At 32.1% G+C, this 27,736-nt stretch overlaps 3 protein-coding genes, 1 long non-coding RNA gene and 1 pseudogene across 5 annotated transcripts; 3 read left to right on the top strand and 2 right to left on the bottom strand.

Annotated features, from left to right (window-relative positions):
• Positions 1–10,059: 10,059 nt before the first annotated feature.
• On the top strand, positions 10,060–12,220 carry LOC114402643. The gene is made up of 2 exons (XR_003664485.1): positions 10,060–11,017; positions 11,915–12,220. It is a non-coding gene; the product is annotated as an uncharacterized LOC114402643 (long non-coding RNA).
• A 109-nt stretch (positions 12,221–12,329) lies between these two features.
• Positions 12,330–14,424, bottom strand: LOC114402642 (inactive cytochrome P450 76AD1-like). Its single transcript, XM_028365291.1, has 2 exons — positions 13,209–14,424; positions 12,330–12,471 (listed from the first exon to the last, which is right to left on the bottom strand). Coding segments are annotated over exons 1-2 (492 nt in total). The 5' UTR covers positions 13,700–14,424; the 3' UTR covers positions 12,330–12,470.
• Positions 14,425–14,488: 64 nt separating this feature from the next.
• LOC114403795 lies at positions 14,489–17,736 on the top strand (annotated as a pseudogene).
• A 774-nt stretch (positions 17,737–18,510) lies between these two features.
• LOC114403796 (serine carboxypeptidase-like 50) lies at positions 18,511–20,085 on the bottom strand. Its single transcript, XM_028366956.1, has one exon. It carries the CDS (start codon positions 20,035–20,037, stop codon positions 18,682–18,684), a length of 1,356 nt encoding a protein of 451 aa, XP_028222757.1. The 5' UTR covers positions 20,038–20,085; the 3' UTR covers positions 18,511–18,681.
• A 5,089-nt stretch (positions 20,086–25,174) lies between these two features.
• Positions 25,175–26,697, top strand: LOC114402223. 2 transcript variants are annotated; one of them, XM_028364718.1, is made up of 3 exons: positions 25,175–25,660; positions 26,244–26,397; positions 26,426–26,697. In XM_028364718.1, the coding sequence occupies exons 1-2, from the start codon at positions 25,279–25,281 to the stop codon at positions 26,357–26,359; spliced, it is 498 nt and encodes a 165-aa protein (XP_028220519.1). In that variant the 5' UTR covers positions 25,175–25,278; the 3' UTR covers positions 26,360–26,397; positions 26,426–26,697. The 2 variants fall into 2 exon arrangements, with proteins under 2 accessions (XP_028220519.1, XP_028220518.1); XM_028364717.1 differs by having other exon boundaries at positions 26,244–26,697.
• The last annotated feature ends 1,039 nt before the right edge of the window (positions 26,698–27,736 follow it).

Genomic DNA, 27,736 nt, shown 5'->3' on the forward strand with positions numbered 1-27,736 from the left:
AGCTTCAAAACCTTTGTCTAATTAATGTACATATATAATAGCAAAGTGTCAGCGATGTCTCTATTTTGTACATCTAATTTGAGACAATTCGTAATGTTTGATCTACCAATCAAAACTGCCTATAAAGGTGACAGGCCAATGGCTAAAGTAATAATAACATTACATAAAGTAGACATCTAAATCCAGTTACACATCTTCCAAAATCAGAGTGATCAAAGTTTCAATAAGAATACAAATTGAACTTTGTTTTTTTTATAAGAGAAAGTGAAAAACATAAACAACTAATTATCATCATGGAATCTATTTTGTTTCAGATTTTCAGGGCCTTCAAACGAACAATTGCAAGCATGAGAAAATTCTCCTTCCTCATTCCGTGGCCAGGACCCTGTGATTGTCATTTAAAGTGAAGTAGTTAATCAAAACCGGCTCAAATCAATATAAGAACTAACCGATATGGATCTATTAAAATGATGAGGATTAACGGTTTCACTCTTCAAGAGAGTGGGATTACAAGTGTGAGGTGAAGTCTGATATCGGATAGAAGTGAAAAAGTTAAGCACCATATAAGATGAGGAAAATATCCATAAACCTGAATTTGAAGTTTTGGATTAAAGTGATCTTTTCTTATTTCTTAAACAAATTTTTTATTAGTATCCTTCACACAAGGAGATAAGTTTTTCACTTCTTTGCAAGGTTCATTAGAGTTGGCATTCACAATTTTTAAGCATACCCAAGAAATTGTGTTAATGTTGGCACTTGGCAGTGTCATGCTTTCATGTCAAACTTCTTTCATTTCCTTCTCCATATACACTAATGTGTTCCTGTGACAAAGTGATAGATTGAAAATTACTTTCCTTATAAATAACTAGCTACTTCTCTCCTGCCAGCCACAGTACTATATAACAAAAGACAATTCATTGCCTTGGTTATTCAGGAAGTTAACAAGATGTTGGCTTATCATGGTTCATTTGCTCTTTGTAATAAAGTCAAATGATTATTTATCAACATACTAATTAATGAAGTTACTAAGACTCAGACTATCATGATTCATGCCTAAAGCAAGTAAAAAAAAACTGAAGTTGATGAGGCATTTTGAACCGTTCCAGTAATCTGGAACGGGCTATAACTTCAGTGAGCATTTTAGCCTGCAAAAAATAGGTAGAGTAACTCGTGCCTTTCTGGTGCAATGCTTGGCTACTTCATATTCATGCCAATAAATGGAGTAAATGATATAACACTAAATCAAAAATGCAGAATTATATGCAGAACAGTATGAAAAATATGGAAATAATTATTAGTATTATTGAATTAGAAAGATTACTAGAGAAATCAGGATTTCTCCTATCAGAGAAATGCTTGAATACACTCTCACCCACTACCCACAATAATATTCACCCCCGGTCACTACCTAGCCCCCCTTCTAGAACATGGTTTAATTGGACCTTGGCCCAATAATTGATCCCCCACTGACCCATTTACATCTTTCAACCCCAGGTTTCTATCAATATATTCATGCCAATACATGGAGTAAAAGTCTGATTTTATATTGATAGAAAGTAAAATGACTTATTTGGTCATTTGTTTTTATTTTTTTTTCAATTTTTCTTTTATTTATTAATTTTTTTTAATTTTTTATATTTTAAAAAATATCAAAATAATCCTATAAATTTAACATCTTAATGAAATAAAAATATTAACAGTTAAAAATTATCAGAAAATATAAATTTATTTATTTATTTATTTATTTAGATTCCTCCTTCTCTTGTAAATTGACGAATGAATCAACCCGTTTTTTTCCCGCATGCTTCAAATCCAAACCCGAAAAGGGTTTGGAGTGGGGTTTCTTCCTCTTCCTCTTCAGCGATGGTGAAGGGAGCAGAGAGATGAAGTGCGCAACGGTGGTAATTCATGATGCTAACAACCATGGCGATGAAGTGCGTGAGCGACACCAGGAGAACTCTAAGGAAGTTTGATGTTGATGAGCGGAGGAGCCAATGACGAGTAGTCGCTAAGGACAACACCGATGTTGTTGAGCACAATAGTGAGGATGTTTTGGGTGGGGGGCATGGAGAGCAAAATTGGCGGTTCTGGTCGTAGTTTTCTCCTTGTGCAGATATGGGTTCTTTAACACCATAGCATTTGATTCTTTATGAGCACCATAAAATTTTCATAATTGGGTCAATTTCTGACAATCTAAATGGCCAGAAAATTGTTTGTACTTATTACAAATTAAAAGCAATTATTAGCAGTTTTAAACAGTAAAAAAAACATTAGAGTTGAATTTCTTTAACGTGAAAACTATGGTCAAAACAATTATTCTGAATCAATCTAAAAATATAAATGATCAAAATGAATTTAAAAAAAATGAATATCAAGAAAATAGTAAAGGTTTTAGAAAACATTTCACAACCTAATTATTCTCGTTCACTATTGTTAGTCATCTTCTAAATCTAGCTCACTGCCACAAGGGAGTGAAAATAGAGATTGTGTACACGACCACCTAGGGTCCAAATGAACCACAACAGTACGATTGATGCTCCAGCAGCTGTCCCTCGTCGTTACATTTCACCAATCCATCGCGGCCATCCATCCCAACAATGTCACCACTTCTTGTTAAGCAAAGTAGGTTAAAGCACTCAATAAGAATGTCGTCAGCAAACACTTGAACAATCTTAGTCCGTGACTATTGCACTTTGTATTCTTTCATGATCCGTATTTCTACTGGATGCTCACACTCCATGACACACAGGCTAAGAAATTCTATAAACACCCCCAATCACAAAAATGAAAGTCACACTCAGAATCAGCTGACAAAGGTACCTCTGAAAAATTCTCTCTACTAAATAAAATGTGACATTAACATTTCCTGCATAGCTAAAAGCCACCCAATGAAAAACATCGTTCAAGAGTGACCCGACCTGGATAGCACGTGTGGTGTTCATAAAAGGGAAATCAATGCCCTTAATTTGTCTCCATTTATTGTCTCTGAGCGAGAAAAATTACCTCCATTTGTGTCATAGGATACTTGAACCACCAAGTAGTCATCGGTTGATTGGTGATACCCAAAAAACCCTAGAGAAATACGTAAAAGTTGAAAGTCCTTTGAGAAATACGTGAGGAAGATATTGCTTTGTGGGCACCTGTGTGGATGGATTCCACACCCAGAGACTTTCACGAGCTTTCCAAAGTATAAAACCCCGACACGAACCTAGGATTTCAATGAAATGTTGGGCAGAAAGAAAAACTTGGGCTGCAGAAAATCAAGCTTTAATACAGAAGAAGCTCAAACTCGCAGAGGGATGCATTGAAATGTACGGATCCATATGCTGTTAGAAAAATAAAATAAAAAATGAAAGAAATAAATAAGAAGAAGATCCACAATCTTGAATTAAATAACAAAATAACAGTAGCAAAATAAATTTAATTGACAACACATGAATAATGCATTAAAACATACAATAAGTCCAAGGAAAAATTAAATCAAGGGAAAGAATTAAATAGTCTGGGTTGAAGTGCGTAAACGCTATTCTTAGAGAGAAAACTCCTCACTGCATTGGTAGGAAAATTTGATTACGCTCCTCTCCCAAGATACGACAACCCGTTGGTTCCGATCGTGTGCAGCGAAAGGATCCCCAAACCTTCTGAACACAAATGTTCTTGCTCTCACAAAAATAAGTTTTTTTATAGGAAAAGAAAGAGAAAAAAAATTTGGGAAAAAGAAACAAGACTGTCTACTTGTGCCTTTTTTTAGAAATGAGGAAAGAAATATATATATAGACATTTTTGCAACAACAAAATATAACTGTTGGAAACCAACCTATAGTTAACAAAATAAACATAACAAACTAGTTGATTCATTAAAACAAAATCTTAAGAAAATCTAAAATAAATATTTTATTTTATAAAATAGAATTAATAGAATTAATATATATTTATAAATTTTAAATTAAAACACACATATTTACCAACATTCCCCCACATAATTTAAAATTTTAAAATATATTTTCTAAAAGATAATTTATATAGAAACATAAGAGAAAGAGAATGTAATATTGTATTTCGGTATAAGGAACCTTTCGGGTTTGAGCCTTATACCTAGTGTTTATGAACTTCCACCTGAGAAAAATGTAGTGACTTGATTGTCTTGAACTACATATTCTTTAACCGGACTTTAGTACACAACCCTTACAATATTGGGGTTCAATTAGGTTATAATCAGTGGTAGCATATTACACGGCCTTGCGCTTGTATCTTGTTTCGTGAGTGTCACTTAGAGATTAGCCCATATCTCACAGTGGCGGCCCCACCACCACACTCACTAGGTGAATCCTCAAAGAGTGAGTTGTGACCCCCATCCCTACAATAATTGTCATTGGACTCATTAAGAGGTATTTTTTTAAAACCAAAAATACACATATATAAATACCTCAACCTTAATATTGCCACAATTTATAATACACCTCTTCATAGGAATGAGAAACAGAATAACTCCGCCAAATTTTATTTTGGTGTACTTTAGTCAACAAACAATTTCGTTGTTATCCGTTGAACTCCATTCATGGGATCACCAATCACACGGAGACGAGTGTCCATTGTTGTAACTAAATAATGGGCTTTAATCTCATTCCCCTCGACGACTCAAATACTTGTTGACATGTCAATCTTTTTGTAAGCGGATCCGTAGTATTATTTTTTGACCTGACAAAGTCAAGAGAAATGACACTATGAAAAATCAAATTTCTTATAGACTTATGTCTCACTCTTAAGTGTCTTCTTTTTTCATTAAAATTTTGCTTGTCAGTTTAGATATAACAATTTGACTATCACAATGCATTGGAATTGGAGGTATACGCTTATTTAACAATGACAAATCGCATAATACATTTTAAGAAATTCAGCCTCACTAGTAGCAGTATTTAAAGCAATAATTTTTGCTTTCATGTGAAATAATAATTTGTCTAGTAGATTTTTATGATACTGCACAACCACCTAAAGCAAAGACATAAACACTTGTCAATTTTATTTCATCAAAATCTGAACTTCAATTTTGTATCACTAAATCCCTCAATTACTTTTCAATCTATCAACTGCATGTGAAATATCAGACGGGCCTAGAGAAGTTTGTCAAATGCAACAAAGAACCAATACTTTGAGAATATTTATGTGAAGAAATTCCTTTACTCAAATTTTTCTTTAACTTGATGGATGAGTCATAAGGAGTAAAAGCATGTTTCGCATCAAAATAATTAATCTTCTTCAATAGCTTTTCAACATAATAAGATTGGGTAAAAGTCATGCCATCATTTTTCTTTATAAGCTTAATTCCCAAAATCACATCTACTTGACCAAGGTCTTTTATGTCAAATTTCTAAACAATAAGGACTTCACACAGATACAAACATAAAATGACACATTTATTATCATCAAATTGTTTCACATACACACATTTATCACTATCATTAATTTGAAAATCATACAAAAGAATAACTTAACCAAACCTTTGTGTCATTGCTTTGGAGCTTGTTTCAAACCATATAAAGATTTAACGATTTATTTTTTAAGGAAAAAGATTTTCAAAGAAAGTGACATCTCTAGATTGCATAATAGTAACATTATAAATTTTAGTCACTTTTGAATTAACAACTAAGAATCTATAAGTAGTATTATGTAAAAAATATCCAACAAAATACAATTAACATTTTTTTTCAATTTTCCTTTTCTTATTAATAGGGATATTAACCTTTACTAAACACCCTCACACTTTAAGATATTTCAGATTTGGTTTTCTTTTTCTCCATAGCTCATAAAGATTTTTTTTATTTTTTTTTATAAGGTACTCTATTAAGAATACGACAAACAAAATATAAAGCTTCACCAAAGTGTTTATTTTATTGTTTTTGTGTGTTATATTTTCACAAGCTTATCTTTTATCAATGAGTTATATATAAAGAGACAATCAATCAACATGTAGCAACAAAATACTTGCATTAATAATAATAACTTTAAACAATAGAAATTAAAAAACCAAACAACAAACGTCTTGATTTTAAAGACTTGTGTTCACAGGATTATTTGACCAAGTAATAGATAACTTCCTATGCCAGGAATGAAAGTAGTGAGATGTTTTTAGTTTTTCACATAAACTAATTCTAAAAGCATTTTATCTTAAACAAAAATACAATTGGCAAAGAAAATATTTTTCAACAATCTCATACTAAATTAAAATTTCAGGAAATAAATAATATAATAATTTTTTTTAATGGAACATAATGCATTGTGTTTTCATCCATTAATTTTTCATGCTTACTAGAAAGGCACTACTACAAAAACTGTATTTTACGACGCGGGATCTATGACGGTTCATGAAGAACCGATTTAGAAGGTGGCGCGGTGGTATTTTTGTAATTAGGAGCAAATTTTTTGGGTTTTACATCACGAATTCTAAGACGGTCGTTCAAAACCGTCTTAGAATAAGATATTTAAAATCGATTTTAGTAAAACCGTGTTAAATGTACCTCATTTTTTATATTTTTTATTTACCTATTGACTTTCTAAATTCTCTTTCTCATTCTTCAAAATGGAAAAGTAGGGTTTCTTCTTTGCCCTCAAAGATGAGGTGGTCCGCAACTCTCCCCCTTGCATTCTCACTCCACCTGCCCCGTCCAAAACGTCTCTCCCAAAGGCTCTGACGTGCTGTGCCATCCTCTACTCATTCGTCAAGGAGCACGCGGGTCCTCAAATATGCAGATCAAAACATTGTCGAGTTAGATAGCCATGTTCCCTCCAACGTGAAGAAGGTCTCCTCCTAGACCTGCTCCGTTGTCTCTGAAATCCGCTGCGATGGCGTCTCTGCCTACGTCAAGACCATTTACTCCTAGACCTGCTCTGTCATCTATGAAGTACGAGTCCACAACGATGGTGGAGCAGTGCGTGGTGTCTGTATGTTCTACTCTATCTCGCAGGTTCTTATGCTATTGTTTATCATTAAGTAGTCGTAGGAAGGTTCAATATAGTGAGTTTTGGTTTTTTTTGTCAGGTTGGAGACTTTGGCTTGTCTAGGTTGAAGGATGCAACTTTATTAACTACAAAATCTGGGAGAGGCACCGTAGTGAAGTCCTTATGGTCCGTGAAGTCCTTAAAAATGAAACTTCAAATGAAAAGTAATTCCTTGGAGCTGTGACCTAACAAATTGCGTTTAGCTTGGAATTTTCTAGAACTTTGTGAAAAATGCAAGATATTCTAATAGCTGATTTTTTCCAGAAAACTTCCAAATTATCATTTCCATAACTATTTGCTAACTTGTCCTGATGGTCATGAGAAATTGTTGAATCAACTTTAAATGTCCATTTCTTTGATGAGAACCTTCTAGGTCATATTGAATTGGTAATGTGGTTTGATGCTTCTAAATAAGAAGAAGATGCACAGTCTTGAATTAAATAACAAAATAACAGTAACAAAATAAATTTAATTGACACTACATGAATAATGCATTATAACATACAATAAGCACAAGGAAAAATTAAATCAAGGGAAATAATTAAATAGTCTGGGTTGAAGCGCGTAAACGCTATCCTTAAAGAGAAAACGCCCCACTGCACTGATAGAAAAATTTGATTGCGCTCCTCTCCCAAGATACGACAACCCGTTGGTTCCGATCTGAACATCAATACTCTTGCTCTCACAAAAATAAGTTATTTATAGGAAAAGAAAGAGAAATTTTTTTTGGGAAACAGAAACAAGGCTGTCTACTTGTGCCTTATTTTAAAAATGAGAAAAGAAATATATATAGACATTTTTACAACAACAAAATATGACCGATTGGAAATATGACAGTTAGACATTAACCTACAATTGTTAAAACAAACATAACAAATTAGTTAACTCATTAAAATAAAATCTTAAAAAAAATTAAAATAAATATTTTATTTTATAAAATAAAATTAATATAATTAATATATATTTATAAATTTTAAATTAAAACACAAATATTTACCCACACAAATATGCATCTCCTAACAACACAAGTCTCTATGTGGAGGATAGTTCAAAATGTGATTTTGCGAAGTGGGGATCAGAGATGAGTGAAAGTCATGACTTGCAAACGCATTTGAAACGGATGAGTGACTTCAGTGGCAACCTCAAAAAGATTTCAGTTATCAGTTCCAGTGGCAGAACCACGCTCTTATTCCTTCCCTTTACACCTTTGCGATTGCGGAGTATCTTCTCTCCTTTGTGAATGCACTCCTTTGCCATTACCATTGACTCTCTTCATTGTAGGGTGGTTCATTATTCTGCAGCGTAACTCAGATTTATAAGTAGGACATAAAAATAAGGCAAATCAAGTGGTTCACGGGTACTAGGGGTGCGCTGGATGTCATTTCAATCTTTGTTCGATTAGATGATTTTTATTTTTTATTTTTAATCTATTATCATAATTTACAATCTAGTGAATTTATGTAATTATTATGTTATATTATAATAAAAATAATCTTTATTTTTATTAATAGCTAAAAAACATATTTTTTTCTGCTTCTATTTGGTATTATTATAAAAAACATTATCAATATTTTTTATTATAATAATAATAATTTGCACATGATTTCATATTTAACATTAATTTTTAATAATACTGGTACTTTTTTTTATAATATGAAAAATAATATATACATTTTGATTACAAAATAAAAGAAATATCACAAATTATTTAGTAATTATTATTAATTATCACAATAAAAATCCTATATCTACTATATATATTTATTATATGATCCAAATTTAATCATTTTATTCTTATATAAAATACATTTATCTCATATGATATGTTCTCTCACTATATATATTGTATTATATATTATTTATCTATCTGTATTATACATATTATATTATATATCTATATATTATATAAAATAATATTTTTTTTAACTGGGATGATGCCACACGACACTTAAATATTTATTTCCTCCAAATAGTTCAATGTAGATTTTATATTTACTTTATTTTATTTCTTATTGAATCTTAAATCAATTACAATATATAAAAATCATATAAATTAGATTATTCAAATATATATTTATTATATTTTAAAATTTTATATAATAGATATATAGATAATGTAAATTAATATGGTATCTTTTTTTATTCTATTTCTAATAGGATCTTAATTTATTGTCCAATACATTTCTAATAAAATGCACAAAAATAACTTCTTTTTTTTTTAAAATGAAAGTAAAAAAGAAACATGCAAGAAATCACTAAAGTAAAGGAGGTCCTACCTAAGGAAGATTCTTAGTAATAATAATTGTTTGGATAATGTGTATATAAAATATAGGTTAAAATATAATTTTTGTCTCCTTATTTTCTTAAATATGTGCTTTTAGTTCTCCTAATTTTTAATAGAGACATTTTATTTCTTACTTTTAAAAAGTTCGTGATTTTAATTTCTTATGTTTGAATTAAAATATTTAGTCTTCCACTTTCAAAAACTCTGGAATTTTAATCCCTATGACCAATTTTAAACTTTAATTTTGGTATTATGTAAATATTGACAAACAACTATTTGTTTATTATACACATAAAAAATATTTTTTAAAATTTATTTAATTACTAATAAACTTAATTTATTAAAAAAACTAAAAAATACACGATCAATAAGTCTAAAATTAACCAAGAAAATAAAATCAAAGATTTTTAAAAAGTGTGAGATAAAATATCTCAATTAAAATTACAAATTTGGTAAAAGTGAAGGACTAAATATTTCAATTAAAAAATAAGAAGATTAAAATCATAAATTTAAAAAGTAAGAAGATGAAAATGACATTTTAACATAAAATATATTTAAATTTGAACTGAAAAATTAATAATTAAAAATTTAAATAATATAAAAATTACTATTATAAGTTATAAAATACAAATTAATCATCACTTAGTGAACTTGGGCCTCAGCTTATACTTTGGTTCAAGCCCAACATGAGACAGTCCTCCCCCTCTTTTTTTCAGCCGGCCGTCATACCTATAAATAAATAAATTTTGCTCCTTCACTGCCCTAATGCAATGCAAGAAGCAGCCACTGGTGATTCTCTCTAGGGTTTTCATTCCCCCTTTTTAGCCACCTTGCATAATTTTTGTAGTTACATAAAATTTTCATATTTGTGTGTGTGTGTGTGTTTACTTGTTGATGATGATGAGGGCTGAGGCATATAGGGGAGAGCAGTGTTTAACTATGGCTCTGAAAAACCTGTAGGTGCTCTACAGGGTGCCCTGCCATTCAAGCCCTTCACAAAAATATATGGCATCATAGTACGGATTTTGTGCTTTGTGGGAGGTTTTTGGATTTGAGATTTTGGTCCTGGGAATGGCCTTGCCTTCCTTTGCCCAATTTCACTCTTCCTTTCTTTCCCACTACTTTTCTCCACAAATCCGCCTCCAAACGCCATTACAATTACCATACAACCCCCAACGATTTTATTTTTGAGTTAAACCCTAAGTTATTTATTGGTATTAAGTGAATTTTAAAAATGTGTTTCTTTTGTTAAATTTTCTAATGAAGTGTAAGGATATTCTGCTGATTATCTTAAAATTTATCTGGACAATGACTTAAACCAAAGGGTATCTGGGTAGCTTTGACAATAGATACCCTGTGACTCCTCAAAAATCAAAATCACTCTCCTCAAAAATCAAAATCAGTCTATTTGGACCATATGTTTGCCAATGTTAGTGCTTGAGGTGAAATTTTGATCGTTAACTCAGATGCTATTACTTCAAGTTGGCTTTTGAAACATGATACTTAATTTTTTAAAATAGGAAAATAAAAATTGTGATGCCCAATTGATGGAATGTGCTTCAAGTTGGCTTTTGAAACATGATACTTAATTTTTTTAAATAGGAAAATAAAAATTGTGATGCCCAATTGATGGGATGTGCTTCATGGCATAGCTTTCACAAGTACTGTTAATTTGGAGAGGCTCAGATTTATTGGGATTTCTCATGTTGATCCAATCATCTACCCTGAAATTCCATTGTAAGTGAGTGTCCCCTCACAACCAAATGCTCCATCATATATTTCACATTGTCCATCACATCCCGAAGCAATGCAGCCTCAACAATTTTATTGCTTCGCTTGTATTTCATGACTATTTGTTTTTTTTGTATGATCATACTGGTGAGTGTTATGACATGATAGGATATTAACTTGTTAAGAAATAAGCCTTTTGATCTAGTTCACAACATGCTAACAATGGATAAGTGATAACTGATAAGTGAAGTAACAAACCTTTCAAAGTTACTACTAACTACTACTAATATATAGAATCTAGAATTTACTTTGATTTTATCATTTCTATTTCAACTTGCTATTCTTATCGAGTTGTTTTTTCAGATGAAAAAAAACTTAGAAACTTTTTGAACGTTTCTCGTAGTCAAGCTACTACTGCAGCTTCCGTAGAATAGAAGAATGTCAGAAAAATCCTTTTTAGTTTTGGCGATATTCTTATACAACATTTTTCTACAAGTAGAACAAAGAAAAGTCTGAAATAAAACCGGCGACACACTTGAAAGAAACGATAAAAAGTGAATTATAAAAAAACAGTGTGGAAAGTTTGTATAAAAACAACTTAATAACAAGTAAAAAATGTTGTTTGAAGAATTTTTTTGGGACATCGTAGGAGACACAGTATGGTGTTTCCACTGAGCTAGTCTTGTGATGTGGTAGAAGAGAGAAAATATATACACAAGGGGTGACAGTAAAAAAATGAGATGCTGATATTCAAAATTCTTATACAAATAACATAACTCAGCAAATTACAACTTCTATAATAATAAGCATGCATTTCACTTATGTAACATCATTGATAGAGTTCTGGTTTAGATAGTCTAGGCTTTGGAATAACAATTAATGATTTCATTTTCTTGACAACAGCACCAAATTTGCCTGAAAATTCAAGAATTTCACCACTAGGTAATCTCCACTCAAGAATGCAAGAAGGAAGCTAGCATAAACATCATCATCTTCTCAGCAAGAGGTAGCCCTGCACAGATTCTTCTTCCGGAACCAAAAGGAATATACTCAAATTTGTTGACCCCCGAGTAGTCCAACTTGCCAGCATCACTCAGAAACCTCTCCGGTCGAAATTCCAATGCATCTTTCCAAATGTCAGGGTCCCTGTGTATAGTCCACACATTTAATATTACTTGTGCACCCTTTGGAATGGTGTATCCACCAACAGTGCTAGTTTGACTCGGGCCACGGGGTATCAGAAAGGGGAGAGGAGGATGCAAACAAAGTGTTTCCTTTATGACAGCTTCTAAGCACTATAATTTGGACAACTGGGATTCTAATTCAATACAATTGTCCAATCCTACTACCTCATCCAACTCCTCTTGAACTCTCTTCATTGCCTCAGGATGCTGCAGCAACCTTGCTACCACCCATTCTAATGTTGTTGATGTGGTCTCGGTTCCACTCAGCACTATATCCTATATATATAAACAAGGCTATAATTTCACATACTTGGATTGGTGTCACAAGGTCCAGTACGAAATTTTACTTAACTAACTATATGCTCATATAAGGGGTTTGCTGAATGCTGATATACCCTCAATTGTCCTTGCCTCCTGTTACCATGATTGTGTTCATATAAAAGTGGCATGTGGGTAGGAATTTATTTCTCAATTACCTACTTTTTCAATTGAGTTTCTAGATTAATTTATATAGTATGTTTCCTACTATCATCGTACTTTTCTTTATATTATACAACTGAATGCTTTAAAGAATTATCACAATCTATTATAATATTTTATTTTCAGGTCTCACCAGTATAAGTAGCAATTTATGTATTCAAATGACTGAAAATGGGATTTGGATGCTCTTTGTGAGCTTGCATGATAAGTGATGAAATAAGTAGTTTGCAGAGGGAAATTCAATCTAAGAGAAACTTGGCATTGAAAATTTACTCGACTAAGGAATCTAAGGATATCCAAATCCCCCAAAGATGAAATCAAGGTTTTACACTAGGACTGCTATTTTGGTCGAAGATTTTTGGGATCTCCACAATCGTATTATGATTGCAATTGTGGTTGCATTTATCTTTAGTTTTTTGCAATATCAAGGATAGTGATGAAACCACAATTTAAAACCCTATATGAGATTTATGATAATTATGACCCGATTGATAATTTTGAACAATTTACAGAGGTTGAAGTAGGAAACATACTATGAGATGACCTTGATCTCGCTCATGGTCATTGATGCTGAATCACTATCACTCTTGGTAAGCTCCAACAGATATTGCAGGACATCTTTCTTCTTTGACTTACTTTCTCCCTTCCCTGTCACATTCATTCGCTTTTCGATGGCAGAATCAAAGAGCCTATCAATCCCGTGGGAGACATTTCTTGTTCTTCTCTCAATTCCTTGCAAATCTAAGCAGGCTAGCACGGGGTAAAGATCCGAAATATTCGGCTTCCCTAGTAACACCATAAGTTCTGACACAAATTCTCTAAACTTAGCCCCAATAGCATCCCCTTCTCCTTGCAAAGTCTCACCCCAAATCATACTCCTTATTGCATTTGTAGCTGTTAGAAAGGCCAATTCACCAACACTTATTTTACACCCTATTTTCTTCTCATAAACATCTTTAATTGATTTCATAACCTCCACCTTTCTATGGGAGAAAGAGTTACTGATGTTGGTGTTGCTGAGCATCTCACGCACCAATATCTTGCAAGCCTTCTTCCACCGCAGACCATGAGGCAAAGACGCTATCAACAGAGATGGGAGGGTCACGGTTGGTGAACACGGTGTCTTGGTCACACACTATCTCTTTCACCAGAGAGGGTGAGCTAACCACAATGAATTAATGTTTTTGTTCCCAACATGAGCTTGTAGATAGGACCATAAACTTGTGCAAGCTTGTGAAATTTGAGGTGGGGATTGGTTCCTAGGAAGGGAAGGTACCCAAGAAGTGGCAAGCCTAGTGGAACTGGAGGCAAAGGAGATGAAAAGGTGGCTTCATTGCTTGAATTCTTGAACCATCTTAGCAAGCATAGCACACTGATCAGTGTGACTAGAATGGTTAGAATTGGATGCAAGTTGGTGGAATCCCAACACCACAAATATGGCCATGTGACACAAAATGAACTCAACAGCATTTTGGATTATGCAGGGTGAACTACCTTGTGTTTCCTAGTTATTTTTGCTTAGTTAACCTGTGATTGAGTGATTGTAGATCTCATCATCTCAAGCTAGAACATTACTAGACCAAAAGTCAACACAGTACAACTCCAGAACAGAAGATCCAAGGAGCAGGTTTTGGATAGTTTCTTGCAGCCGTTAAATTGAATGGCCCATTATTAATAGTTAGGGTCTTAGACTCTTAGATTGTACGTTCATGGCCCACTATCCGCATAATTTAATGAAAAATTAGTCTTTAAAGTTTGTAATTTAATATCAAATTGATCATAAAAAAATATAACTTATTATCATAATTCTTGAACATTACAATTTAATGATAAAATTATATCACAGATTTAATGAAGTGAATATTTATCATCTTTCATGTAACTAAATTTGAATTTTTCATTAATCAATTGTTAGCACTTCAGATATTAGGAATTTGATTATTTATCCAAAAAATAAAAATAAAAAACCCCTGGCTGTAACTTGTTTTTAGCCATCCATTGCTATCAATAAGCTAAAACGGTCAAACACTGATCTAAACAATGCACGCTCACACGCAAAGACCTCCCTTCCCTTCCAAGGGGTTAACAACCTCTTTCAGGTTCACCCTTAAGACCCTTCTATTCCTCTGCTTCTGTTTCTTCCATTTGCCACTCTCAACTTCATCAGAACCAACCCATTCATTCCCCAAAGAAGCCTTCCCCGCCAAACATGGTTACCTTCCAATCAGCCCCACTTCCACTTCTTCAATTTTCTACGCTTTCTATGAAGCCCAAAACTCAACTTTACCTCTTTCCCAAGCCACACTTCTCATATGGCTCCAAGGTGGCCCTGGCTGCTCCTCCATGATTGGAAACTTGTACGAACTTGGACCCTGGCGTGTCACTGAATCACTCACCATTCAACCCAACCCTGGCACTTGGAATAGAATCTTTGGTCTTCTTTTTCTTGATAGTCCCATTGGAACTGGCTTCAGTGTGGCCTCAACCCCACAAGAGATCCCAAAGGATCAAAACACCGTTGCAAAACATCTTTTTGCTGCTACAACAAGCTTTCTTCAGCTTGATCCTGTTTTCAAGAATAGCCCTATTTATATTACTGGTGAAAGCTATGCTGGGAAGTATGTGCCTGCTATTGGGTATTACATATTGGAGAAAAATGCAAACTTGAAGGTTTCTGAAAGAGTGAATTTGGCTGGTGTGGCTATTGGGGATGGTTTAACTGACCCTGAAACTCAAGTGGCTACTCATGCTCTGAATGCTTATTATGTTGGATTGATCAATGAGAGGCAAAAGCATGAGTTGACTCAAATGAGGAATTGGAGTGAAGCAACTGATGCAAGAAACAAAGTCTTGAGAATGTTGCAAAACATGACAGGGTTGGCTACTTTGTATGACTATACAACGAAGGTTCCTTATGAGGATGATTTAGTTGAAAATTCTTGAACATTGCTGAGGTGAAGAAGGCCTTGGGGGTGAATGAATTGTTTGTGTATGAGATATGCAGCGATATTGTTGGGGCTACATTGCATGCTGATGTGATGAAGAGTGTGAAATATATGGTGGATTACTTGGTGAGAAGGAGCAAGGTGTTGTGATATCAAGGGCAACATGATTTGAGGATTGGTGTGATCATGTGATGCAAGTAGAGGCTTGTTGAAGACAATGAAATGGGAAGGGATTGTGGAGTTTCTGAATGCTGAAAGGAAGATATGGAAGGTTAATGGAGAGCTTGCAGGGTACGTACAAAATTGGAAGTCTCTAACCAATGTAGTGTTTTGGGAGCTGGGCATCTTTGCCTGCTGATCAGCATGTTAATTCTCTAGCAATGATAGAAGATTGGGTTTTGGAGAGGGGTTTGTTTAAAAACATGCTGCAGGAAAATGTATCCAGAGACTCTACATATGTTGTGTAACAATTCAGAGCTATTCTTCTTGGCATTAAGCTTGCTTGGTCGAGAGGGTATAGGAGGATTAGAGTAGATTCGGACTCTCCTGTGGCTATTAATCTGGTGACAAAAGGTTGTTGCATGCTTCACCCTTATTTCAACCATGTAAAGGAGATTCATGCAGTCCATTCCTATGAGGGTGATGTTACTTGGAGCCATATTCTTCGAGAAGCTAATCAAGTTGCGAAGCAAGTTGTTATAGCTTTGGTTCCGTTTCAAGTTTTTAATTTCCCCCTAGGTGTACTGTCAATGTGTTGAGAGCTCATATTGCTCACGTTAGTTTCCCCAGAGGGTTCTAGGCTTTTAGCCTTTGTAATTCGCCAAAAAAATGTATTTTAAGAACCACTAGAAGACACAATGAAGTCCACAGCATCCTGAATTCCCCAGGGGGAATTACCTTCCTTGTGTTTGCTAGTTTTTTTTTTTTGCTTAATTAACCTATGATTGACTGATTGCAGATTTCATCATGTCAACTTAGAAAGTTACTTGAACTTTACCATGCATCAAAGAAGTGAAGTGCCAATCCAAAAGTCAACACAGGACAAACCCAGAAAAAGAAGATCCAAGGAGAATGCGGTGGTCATAGATCCAGATAGTTGCAGTTGTTAAATTGCGGGGACCTTGACCAGTGTGATCCACTGTCCCCGCAATTTAACATGAAGCACCTTGATAGATGCATAGTGGATCACATTTTTCTGATGATGGGGGAAACAAAACAAGAGAAAGCAAACAGAAACAACTCTAGGACCTCAAGGATGAGAATCCCATTACATCGGCTGAGAAAATATTAAACAAAGCTGCTGGACAATGATGTAAAAGCTGCAAATCATGGGTTGAGGCCGAGTCTTGTTTTGCAAGCCAATCTGCAGTGAAGTTTCCTTCTCGGTAGACATGTTGAAAAGAGAGCTCCCAAGCCAAAGTTATTAAATGGTGAATCTTGATGATCAAACCACTGTAAAGATGATAAGGATTATCATTCTTCAAAACGAGATCAATAGCCATTTGAGAGTCGGATTCACAAATAATCTTATGAATGTCATGATGCCAAGCAGTTTTAAGCCTTTAAGAATGCCGAATAATTCTGCATGAAGAGAAGTAGAAGTTCCAGAAGAACCTGTGTAACCAATGATCCATCTCCCTAGAGAATCACAGGTAACCAATGATCACATTTATTTACCATTAGATATATTATTAATTAATTTAATGATTTAGATTATAAATTTTTAAAAATTGTTAAAAAGATCTTTCCTTAATCCTTAGTTCCTTTACCTCACATGCTTCACACTTTAACAGCACATATACCAGTACCACACGCTCCTCTGCTCCCCTCGAACAAAACATTCTCAGCAAACCCAAAACTCTCAGGTGCAAGATTCACACCTTAGAAAGGACTCATCTTTTCATTTTGTCAAAGTGAAGATGGAATTCCGTACTGGAGCATGGAGCACTGCTCCATCATGTTGCAAATTGAGAGGCGATTGTAATACTTATAAGAGGAATATATTTATTTTCTTATATAGATCTCAAGAGTGCAAACACTTATTAACATCCTTTGTTTTCCTGTATCCTTTTCTTCTTATTAATCATATCACTTTAACACATTTATTTATTTATTCTTTATTTTCTCTTATATTTCTTTCCCACTCCTCTTCACTTTAGAGAAGCCAAATCTAACATATCCGCTTAATATTTTCCTATATATAATGAGTTTCTTATATAATTGGCAAACTAAAGATTCCCTTACACCAACTACATATATATTTAATCAAAGTAAGTTAAATTTCAAATTTAGAGTAGTTGATACATGATCTAATTAATAGATTTAACTTGCACCGAAATGTGGAATATATTGACTCTCCTACACTCATCTATGACATCTGTGTAGTTGCAGATTCAAAATGGCATTTGGAACCCAGGTTGTTAGAAAAGTTACACAATCTTGCCATTAGGACCTAGTTTAGCTATATATGTTGTACATGAAATTGGCAAACTGTGAAGCATGCAAGGGAATTGAGAGCTTTTTTTGAACTTTTTAGAAGTCTGTAGACAGAGAGAGGAAGAGAGATCAAGTTATTCTAAGAGTAACTCTTTTAAAGTTATTTTCCATTCTCACCATTTATTTTCTAGAGATCTAATGATTATAATAGGTAGCTAATCTTAATTATTCGATTTCAAGGAAATGAATGATGAGAATGAGGAGTAACTCTTTGAAAGTTACTCTTGAGTAACTTGATCACTCTTTACATATTTTTAGTCATGAATATCTCTGTGACTATTGTGGATTCATTTTCTGCTGCAATATATGCCACAACGCCTGTTAAGATTTGTGAGTGTATATAAGTTTCTAGGGAGCTAGCTATGGTGGCTTTTCCTTATATATTTCATTCAACTTCAGAAAAAAAATAAAATTCCTTATCATGTATAATAAAATCAAATTTGCGAAAGAAAAAAATTAAACCTGCTCACAAAGTGCTTAACAATACAAGTTTCACATCGATTCCTTAACCATGAATACAGCTTTACACTAACAAATTTCATTTAACCAATGATTAATCTCGGCCTTACAAAACAAATACAGACTCACTTGATACATGTCTCTTATGCGCATTTTCAAACACTCCCCTTTCCAAAACCCAATCTTCTATCATTGCTTGAGAATTAAGAGGTTGATCAGTAGGCAAAAGATGCCCAGCACCCAAAACCACAACATTGGTGAGAGACTTCCAATTTTGAACATACCCTGCAAGCTCTCCATTAACTGTCCATATCTTCCTTTCAGCATTCACAAACTCCACAATCCCTTCCCACTTCATTGTCTTCACCCAAACCTCTGTTTGAACCACACCATCCCTCAAATCATGTTGCCCTTGATATAACAACACCTTGCTCCTTCTCACCAAGTAATCCACCATATATTTCACACTCTTCATCACATCAGCATGCAATGCAGCCCCAACAACATCGCTGCATATCTCATACACAAACGATTCATTCACCCCCAAGGCCTTCTTCACCTCAGCAATGTTCAAGAATTTTTCAACCAAATCATCCTCATAAGGAGCCTTCCTTGTATAGTCATACAAAGTAGCCAACCCTGTCATGTTTTGCAACATTCTCAAGACTTTGTTTCTTGCATCAGTTGCTTCACTCCAATTCCTCATTTGAGTCAACCGAACCGCTTCCAATTGAGCGTTCTCCAACTCATGCTTTTGCCTCTCATTGATCAATCCAACATAATAAGCATTCAGAGCATGAGTAGCCACTTGAGTTTCAGGGTCAGTTAAGCCATCCCCAATAGTCACACCAGCCAAATTCACTCTTTCAGAAACCTTCAAGTTTGCATTTTTCTCCAATATGTAATACCCAATAGCAGGCACATACTTCCCAGCATAGCTTTCACCAGTAATATAAATAGGGCGATTCTTGAAAACAGGATCAAGCTGAAGAAAGCTTGTTATAGCAGCAAAAAGGTGTTTTGCAACGCCGTTTTGATCAGTTGGAATTTCTTGTCTCGTTGAGGCCACACTGAAGCCAGTTCCAATGGGACTATCAAGAAAAAGAAGGCCAAAGATTCTATTCCAAGCACCAGGGTTGGGTTGAAGGGTGAGTGATTCCGTGACGCGCCACGGTCCAAGTTCGTACAAGTTTCCAATCATGGAGGAGCAGCCAGGGCCACCTTGGAGCCATATGAGAAGTGGGGTTTGTGAGAGTGGTAAAGTTGAGTTCTGGGCTTCATAGAAAGCGTAGAAAATGGAAGAAGTTGAAGTGGGGCTTATTGGAAGGTAACCATGTTTGTTGGGGAGGGCTTCTTTGGGGAATGAAGGATTTGATTCTGATGAAGTTGAGAGTGGGAAGTGAAAGGAACAGAAGCAGAGGAATAGAAGGGTCTTAAGGGTGAAAGAGATGATGGATGCCATGGATTGGTGCAGAGTAGTGTTTGACCGTGAGAGCTTGTATATTAAATTTAATAGCTTTTTTTTTTTTGACAATGTTAAATTTAATAGCTAGCTACGGATGGTTAATGAAACAAAAATACTGAACATGTTACACGAGGGATTTTTTTATTTATTTATTTCTTAGGGTGTAAAAAAATCAGTTCGGATTCAATTAGACTATAACGGAATCTAAATTGAATTTATTTATTTTTGAACTAATTAAAAAAGAAAAATAAATATACTGTTTTATAAAACCAATTCGATTTATCCAATTATTTTTATAAAACCAGTTTGATAAACCAAATTGATTTTCACTTTAATATTTTTTATTAAAAATAAATAGTTTAAAAATCATTTCAAATTTATCTTACTTTTAGAATTAGTTTAAAATCACTTAAAAATAAGTTCAGAATCAATCTTTTAAAACCACTTTAATTTTAAATTGATTAATATAAAATCAAATCAATTAAAACAATTTAAAACCAATTTAATTTATTTTTTTTATTCAAATAATTTTTGTACGGCCCTAATTATTCTCCTCCTTCTGTTGGATACGTGAAAACTGGAAAGCATTTTTCTTTTCAAATCTCACAGTATTATTTTTCTCACTTATTTTTATGATTAGTGTTAGCAAAGGTCATACTTTTAACCAAGGGTGTCATTGTTACCCGCAACTTTTCCTTCTTTTTTCTTATTTTTAATCATATAATAATCTTATATCTTTAATAATTTGTTATTATAAAAATTAATAAATTTATCATAATGATAATTTTTATTGGATGGCAATATAATGTTTTTTTTTACTCTTTCAATGCATAAATTATTTGCTCATACATAACATATATTTCATCCATTTTACTTTTGCTATATTTGATAAAATTAGATGAAAGATTAACTAAAAGTTGAAAGACTAGTTTATTAAATTAGAAGTGTTTAATAAGACTAATTATTGAAGTAGTTAAAAAGTGTAAAATAATAGAAAAATAATAATATTATTATTTATTTAGAAAAGACAATAAGAAAAATAAATACATATATCGAGAATAAAAGTAAAAAATATATATAAAAAAAATTAAAAGTTAGTATTTTAAAAAATGTTATTTCAAGTATTGTGTTAAAAAACGTTAAAACTTAATGAGAAGCTACTAAAAAATTTTATCAAACCAAATGAATTTTTCAACTAGTAAAAAAAATTAGAAAATCAATTACACATTAAACATTTTTTTCCATGGAGTACGGGAGTAGTTATTATTGTATTATAAATAAGGGAAATGTCTAACTATTTAGAAAAATAAAGAATATATTAGGAAGTTAAATAAAATATTTTATGAAATTCAAAATATTAATTTTATTTCTTAATATTTGTGTCCAAACCTTAAACGTCATAAAAAAACTACTCCCGTACTCCATGCTAATAATATATAAAATATATATAATAGTCATGCTAAGTAAGTGATAGAAATCAAAAAATAGGTATGACAACTAGATAAGTCGGAGGCGGATTTGATCTTTCCATCCCCGCAAAAAGCATGATAGATTTGGATTTGATTTTATAAATGATGAAGACAAAAAAGTGTAACTCAACTCTATTCTTATTTGATTTTATTAGGTTTAAAAAATCACACGTGAAACTCATGTTACACTTTTCTAAAATTTATTTGTTCATATATATTTTAAATAAATCATAGATTAAATTATTAGTTATATTTTAATTCAACCAATATTTATAAAAAAACTATTAAAGAATCAATACGAGAAGAATATTTAAGAATTAAATTATATTTTTATTTCAATGTATAATTTTTTACTCTCTTATTTAATTAGTATTATAATTATAGTATTATATAGTTAATTATTAAAATAATTATTCTATATTTAAATGTTTATAAAAATAAAAATTACATAATTATAATATGCATATATATATATATATATATTAAAGGAATTATATATAAATGTATAATTATATTATAAATAATTAAAAATATATGCATAATAGGGTGGGTATGAGGCACGGAATAACCCAAACTCATCCCACTTTCCTAAGTTGAGTAAAACCCAAACTTGATCAAAGTAGGTTTTTTCCATTAAAATTGGGACGAGATTGAATGGATACCCACCTGTTTGATTTTCTATTTTGTCATGCCTATCAAGAAAAGCCTCCAAGAAGAGAAGAAAGATCTAAGAGGAAGAAGCTTTTAATTGGGCTAAAAGAAATTGTTAAATAAAGAGCTTAGAGGGACGACCTCATTATTATGATTAGGGTGTAAATACCAATAAGAGAATGAGTAAAGAGTTAAAAGAAAAATTTAGAGCTTATCAACACATTATGTTCAAGCCTAAAATGGAAGAAGAGAGTCCATGATGGTGCACATGAAAATTGACCGCCAAATAATGCACCAACATGGGCTTAGAACCTAATATTTGTTTCATTTTGTTTATTTGTTTTTGGACCAATTTTATTAGTAATAAATGGATTGATTTGATGCTAAGTTTCGAGCCCAGGATTTCTATAAATAAGAATGTAGTTCCTATCATTTTGGGAGTTGAATAATATTTGAGGTTTATTTCATTGTGAGTGTGAGTAGAGTAGTGATTGATTTTTTGGTTCCTAGATTAGAACCTTATTTTGAATTTTATCAAAGTTTTTCATACCTTTGTAGTGATTTCTTGCTCGACTTATTAGAGTGTGGTGCCTTCCTTTCCTTTTCTTGTCTATGTCATTTTTTTTCTATTTCTTATTTCAATCATTTTATTCATGTTAGCACCATTAATATAATTTTTTATTGTTTTGTGCTAAAATTCTTCTTCTACCCTGTCTCTTATCTTATTTTGTCTCAATTCTTGTTACAAGACAACTAACTCAAGAAAGATTTGTAAAACAATATATGACTTCTATTGAATATCATAATAAGATTTTGAAAGTAATTATTACAAATGATAATGAAAAAGAACAATGAAGATGGAAGTGCACAAATATGATTTAAAGAGTAATGAAGATAGGTGTAAAAAATATGTTTTAAAGAATGAAAAATGAGTAAAAATTAGGATTAATAATTTTTTGGTAGCATAAGCAAAATCAGGGTATAAGATAATAATGAAGATGAGGTAAAAATAGAATTTATATATATATATATATATATATATATATATATATATATATATATATATATGATATTTCGATAATAAAAAATATATGAAGAAAGATGAGGTGTAATTATTAATTAGGAAAGTGTAAATATCAAAAGCTTGTTTGTTCCCATGCATTGTGAGTTAACTTGAACCCTTAAAGAATATTAACATTATAATTTTACAAATTTGCAAATACTAAAAAAAATTACTTAATAATTTAAAATTTAATTATGCAATTAATAATATTTATAATTACTTAATTAATAGTAGATTTTTTAATTAATAATTGAAACTTAAAAAAATAAATTACTTAACGAGATTATATTTTGTTTTATTTTTTAATATTAATATATTACTTAATATAAATTTCTTATAGTAATATTATTTATTCACTACCTATTCTATCATAGGTCAACCACCATTAAACCATCAAAACTTAAATCATAATATTGTCTATGTCTGATACACCTCAAATACAAAATAAGATAACGTATATATTATCTAAAAAATCATCTAGTACACATCAAATATTGTATAATATGGTAGCGTTTTTCAGAATTTTTCTTAGGTTTTTTTTAATCTATTTCAAGCTATCCTTTTTTATCTTTATTTCTGAAATAAATTTTAATATTTTAAAAGAATTTATCAATAATTAAAAATAACCTTTTATCTTAAATCTAAAATATATAGTACGCGTTAAAAATATTTATTTATTATAAATTTTAATTAAAATATAATTTATATATTAAAATAAATATTTATTATAAATTTTAATTGCATAAAATAAACCTTCATTATGTACATTATCCCCACTAAAATACTAATTTTCTATGAATTTGTTTGTGTTTAAATTTAAACAAATAAAATTATCATTATTTCTATTTTGTTTTATATATTGCCATCTTAATTGACACCTGTCACATCCTATTTGGTACTATCTAAATATCTAAATAGGGTGATAATTCAGTTGGTTCACAATTCACTTATCAAAATATCTCAGATCTATATAGAGTACAGACTGTTTGTTGATTAAAAATATAAAATATAAAACACTTTCCTTTACAGAGCAGATTATTTGGCAAAGTCGAGTTCTCTTTTATTCTAAACACGGCAATGAACAACTGTAATTTTCTTTTTGAATTGCCCTGAATTTGGACAACTAAAGGTTAAATTCAAGTAACTCAATCCGAATAAAATCACTTTCACCAAATTTGAATGCCACTATGTTCCTAAATATTTGAATACGAAATTCCAAGTACCCGAGTCTACAAATCAAGACTAATGACTCCCTACAAATTCTTCTTTATTTCAGTGTCATGTACACTTGAAATTTGATAATAAGTTTAAATAATTCTTTTTGATTCCTATAATTATAATAACTTTTTTTTTTTTACAGTTTAAATTTGAAGTATCTTATTTTAGTTTTTATAATCATATTTTTAATTTTTAATTATTATTATTTAAAATCATCTAATAACCTTATTACATTCAAAATCTTTAAAATTACTACAAGGTGAAAAACCGCTAAAAAAGATAATTTAAAACTATAAAAATCGAAAATAGATATTTTAAATTATAAAATTAAGAAAATTAGTAATATTTACCAAAAGATAATTAATGCTTTATTATCAATTTAGTTCTTAATTTATTTTAAATAATTCAATTTAGTTTCCAAATTTTTAAAAGTTTCAATTTAATCTAAATTTAAGGAACAAACTGATTATTTTTTTTATAAATTTAAGAATCAAATTAAAATTGTAAAAGTTTAAGTATAAAATTAATTTATTTTTAAGAATTTGAGGAGTAAATTGAATCTTTTAAAAATTTAAGAATTAAATTATATAATCTGAAGATTAAATTAATAATTAAGGTGAATGTTTTTTTGAAGAAATTAAGCTGAATAATTAAACCCTGATAGTAAAATAAAAACAAATAAGCGTCAGGTAACAATAAAATAAAACACAGGCCGCCAACTATAATTACATAACAAGATCACCACACACACTTATTCTGAGTAATCACAAACACAACTAAGAAGCCAATCCAAACGAATCTGCGGTGATCCAAAGAACCTCCACTCCCCACCATCACATGTCACGTCGCCCCCACGCAGCGCCGCCGCCTCCGCCGCCGCGGTCACTCCACAAGCAACAGTCGTGGTCGCCGGACATGCTCCGCGACGAGGCGTGGCAGCGGCGGAAGGACAACAACCACCCCGTGAACCGCCGCCAGCACCGGCTGAGCAAGAGCCTCTCGGAGGACGACTTGGACGAACTGAAGGCGTGCTTCGAGCTCGGGTTCGGGTTCGATTCGCCCGAAATCGACCCGAAACTGTCGAACACAATCCCCGCTTTGGAGTTGTACCATGCCGTTAACAAACAGTACAACCACCACAGCTTGTCTAGGTCATCTTCTTCGTCTTCCCTTGTCTCCGACAGCGACACTACTAGCCCCACCACTATTTTCAATCCAGGTAGTTCTTGTTCAATAATTCAATTTTTTTTTAATTGATTTTAGATTTTGTTGTTAATTCAATAAGATTTCAAATATTGGTCACAGTCGCGTTGCTGGGTTTGTTGATATTGCGATTAATCGCCGAAAAGTGGCCGATACGATCTTAATTACGGTCGCATACAGTTAAAATTTTTTGTTGTGACTTCAATCACGGTTGCGGACCATTTTTCAAAGCCTTGATCACGTATTTCATCAGCGTTGTGCCAGTTAAAATTATGGATTTTTTCTATGACCACTTACTTAGGATAAAACATTTATACAAATTTGATTGTATGATTAAATTATTAAGTTTATTTTAAGTTTGGTGTTGTCAATTTGATTAAATTTTGAGAGCATGTGGTAAGTCTTCGCTGACAGCCTTAACATTCTACTGGCGCTTTGTGCTGTAGAATTAGACATGTCTTCTTATTCTATTATTTTCTCTCAGAATTTTTTTTTGTAAGAAATTGATAATATGATTAAATTATTAGGTTTACTTTAAGATTGGTGTTACTGTTGTCATTTTGATTGAATTTTGAGTGAATGTGGTTATTATTGTGAAGGGGATGATTTGGCTGCGAAGAAGACTCGTTTGAAGCAATGGGCACAGGTGGTTGCTTGTTCGGTGTGGGAATCTTCTTCATCTTCGTGTTCAAACCCTTCCGACCAAGTTAATTAACAGTTTTTGAATACCTCGGACATGTACCTGAAGCCCGCAGGAACAAGACCAGTGTGAATTAAATTGGACTCTAATTTGTTCATAGATGATAGTCTTTGGTGGTTTCTTCTGAGTTTTTTTTTTTTCTTAAGATTTATTATTTATATATTTCGAAATGTGTTGTTTACCAATGCAATATATATGTAGCTGTGTACATTTCCGGACTCAAACATCGGTTGTGTTAATTTGAGTTCTTTTGCAAGTGGCTAGATGTCCGAGGGGGCTGAATTTAGGTTGATTGACTGGTTGGTGATTCTTTTCAATACAATTAACGTTGATGTTTTTTATTGTTCATGTAATTCATATTTTGTCTTGGATTTTTTTTTTTTTTGGATGTTTGGTAGATATTCACGCAAGTCACTAACCTATTAATCGGTTGCGTTAAAAACAAGAGAAAGGAAAATACAAAATAGGGAAAAGAAAAATAGAAAAAACATTTTTCTTTTCCTTTTCCTTTTCTTTTTTACTCATTTGGAATAAATTTCTCATATGAAAAGAGAAGTAAGGGAAAAAAAGAGAGAAGTATTTTGAAAGTATTGAAAACTTTTAAAGTTTTTAAGACATTAATTAGATGTATTTAATTTTAATACTTTCCCTTTTATTTAATGTTTTCTTCGTAAATCATAAAATATGAAGATTTGAAGGAGTATAAAATATTACTCCTGGGCTTAATCTTTTTTGTTTTGAGATAACTCTTGGCTTAGTCTACTCCTTTATTGAATGTAGCTATAAAATGTCAAATATTGTCAAGTTATGATTGAATTTCAGTGAAATCCAACCTAATTGGATTAGACTCGTTTATTTATGTACAATATTATTCTTAATGAGTTTCAACATTCCCTTCCCCCAAATGTATTTTGGAACCCCTTGTGTTGCTTCCTTGGTCAAGTGACACTTCCCTCAATCATGGTTTAGACGCGATGCCAACAAAGGTAAGTGATGTTGGAGTGTGGTGTGGGGGTTAGGCTTAATCGGAGTGGGTGTTCCTAATAACGGATCCACAAATTTTTTTAGTGGAAATAAGAAATAGTTTATAATATTTTTACAAAATAAAAATATGGTAAGATTTTACAAAATACATGAAAAAAGAATAATTCAAAATATTTGAACTTCTACAAGTTACAATTGTTCTTTATGCATTTTCATTGAAAATGCTATGTGATTGTTTCATTCTCAATATTAAAAAAAATATCAATCTATCTATATATGTAACATTAACAAAATAATCATTCAATCATTCATTTTCTCTTGTGATTGTGTACTATATTTTTCACAAAATTAGTTGCAGAAAAACATCTTAAATGATAAATTCTCTCAATCCATTTCTTGCTTTATTTG

Source organism: Glycine soja, chromosome 20 (genome assembly GCF_004193775.1).
Source record: "Glycine soja cultivar W05 chromosome 20, ASM419377v2, whole genome shotgun sequence".
Taxonomy (NCBI): Eukaryota; Viridiplantae; Streptophyta; class Magnoliopsida; order Fabales; family Fabaceae; genus Glycine; species Glycine soja.

Excerpts from the sequence above, each read along its gene's own strand:
- LOC114402642 (XM_028365291.1), bottom strand. The coding sequence starts at position 13,699 with ATGCTCAGCAACACCAACATCAGTAACTCTTTCTCCCATAGAAAGGTG.
- LOC114403796 (XM_028366956.1), bottom strand. The coding sequence starts at position 20,037 with ATGGCATCCATCATCTCTTTCACCCTTAAGACCCTTCTATTCCTCTGC.
- LOC114402223 (XM_028364717.1), top strand. The coding sequence starts at position 25,279 with ATGTCACGTCGCCCCCACGCAGCGCCGCCGCCTCCGCCGCCGCGGTCA. Across the intron at positions 25,661-26,243 it reads CACCACTATTTTCAATCCAG|GGGATGATTTGGCTGCGAAG; the intron begins GTAGTTCTTGTT and ends ATTATTGTGAAG.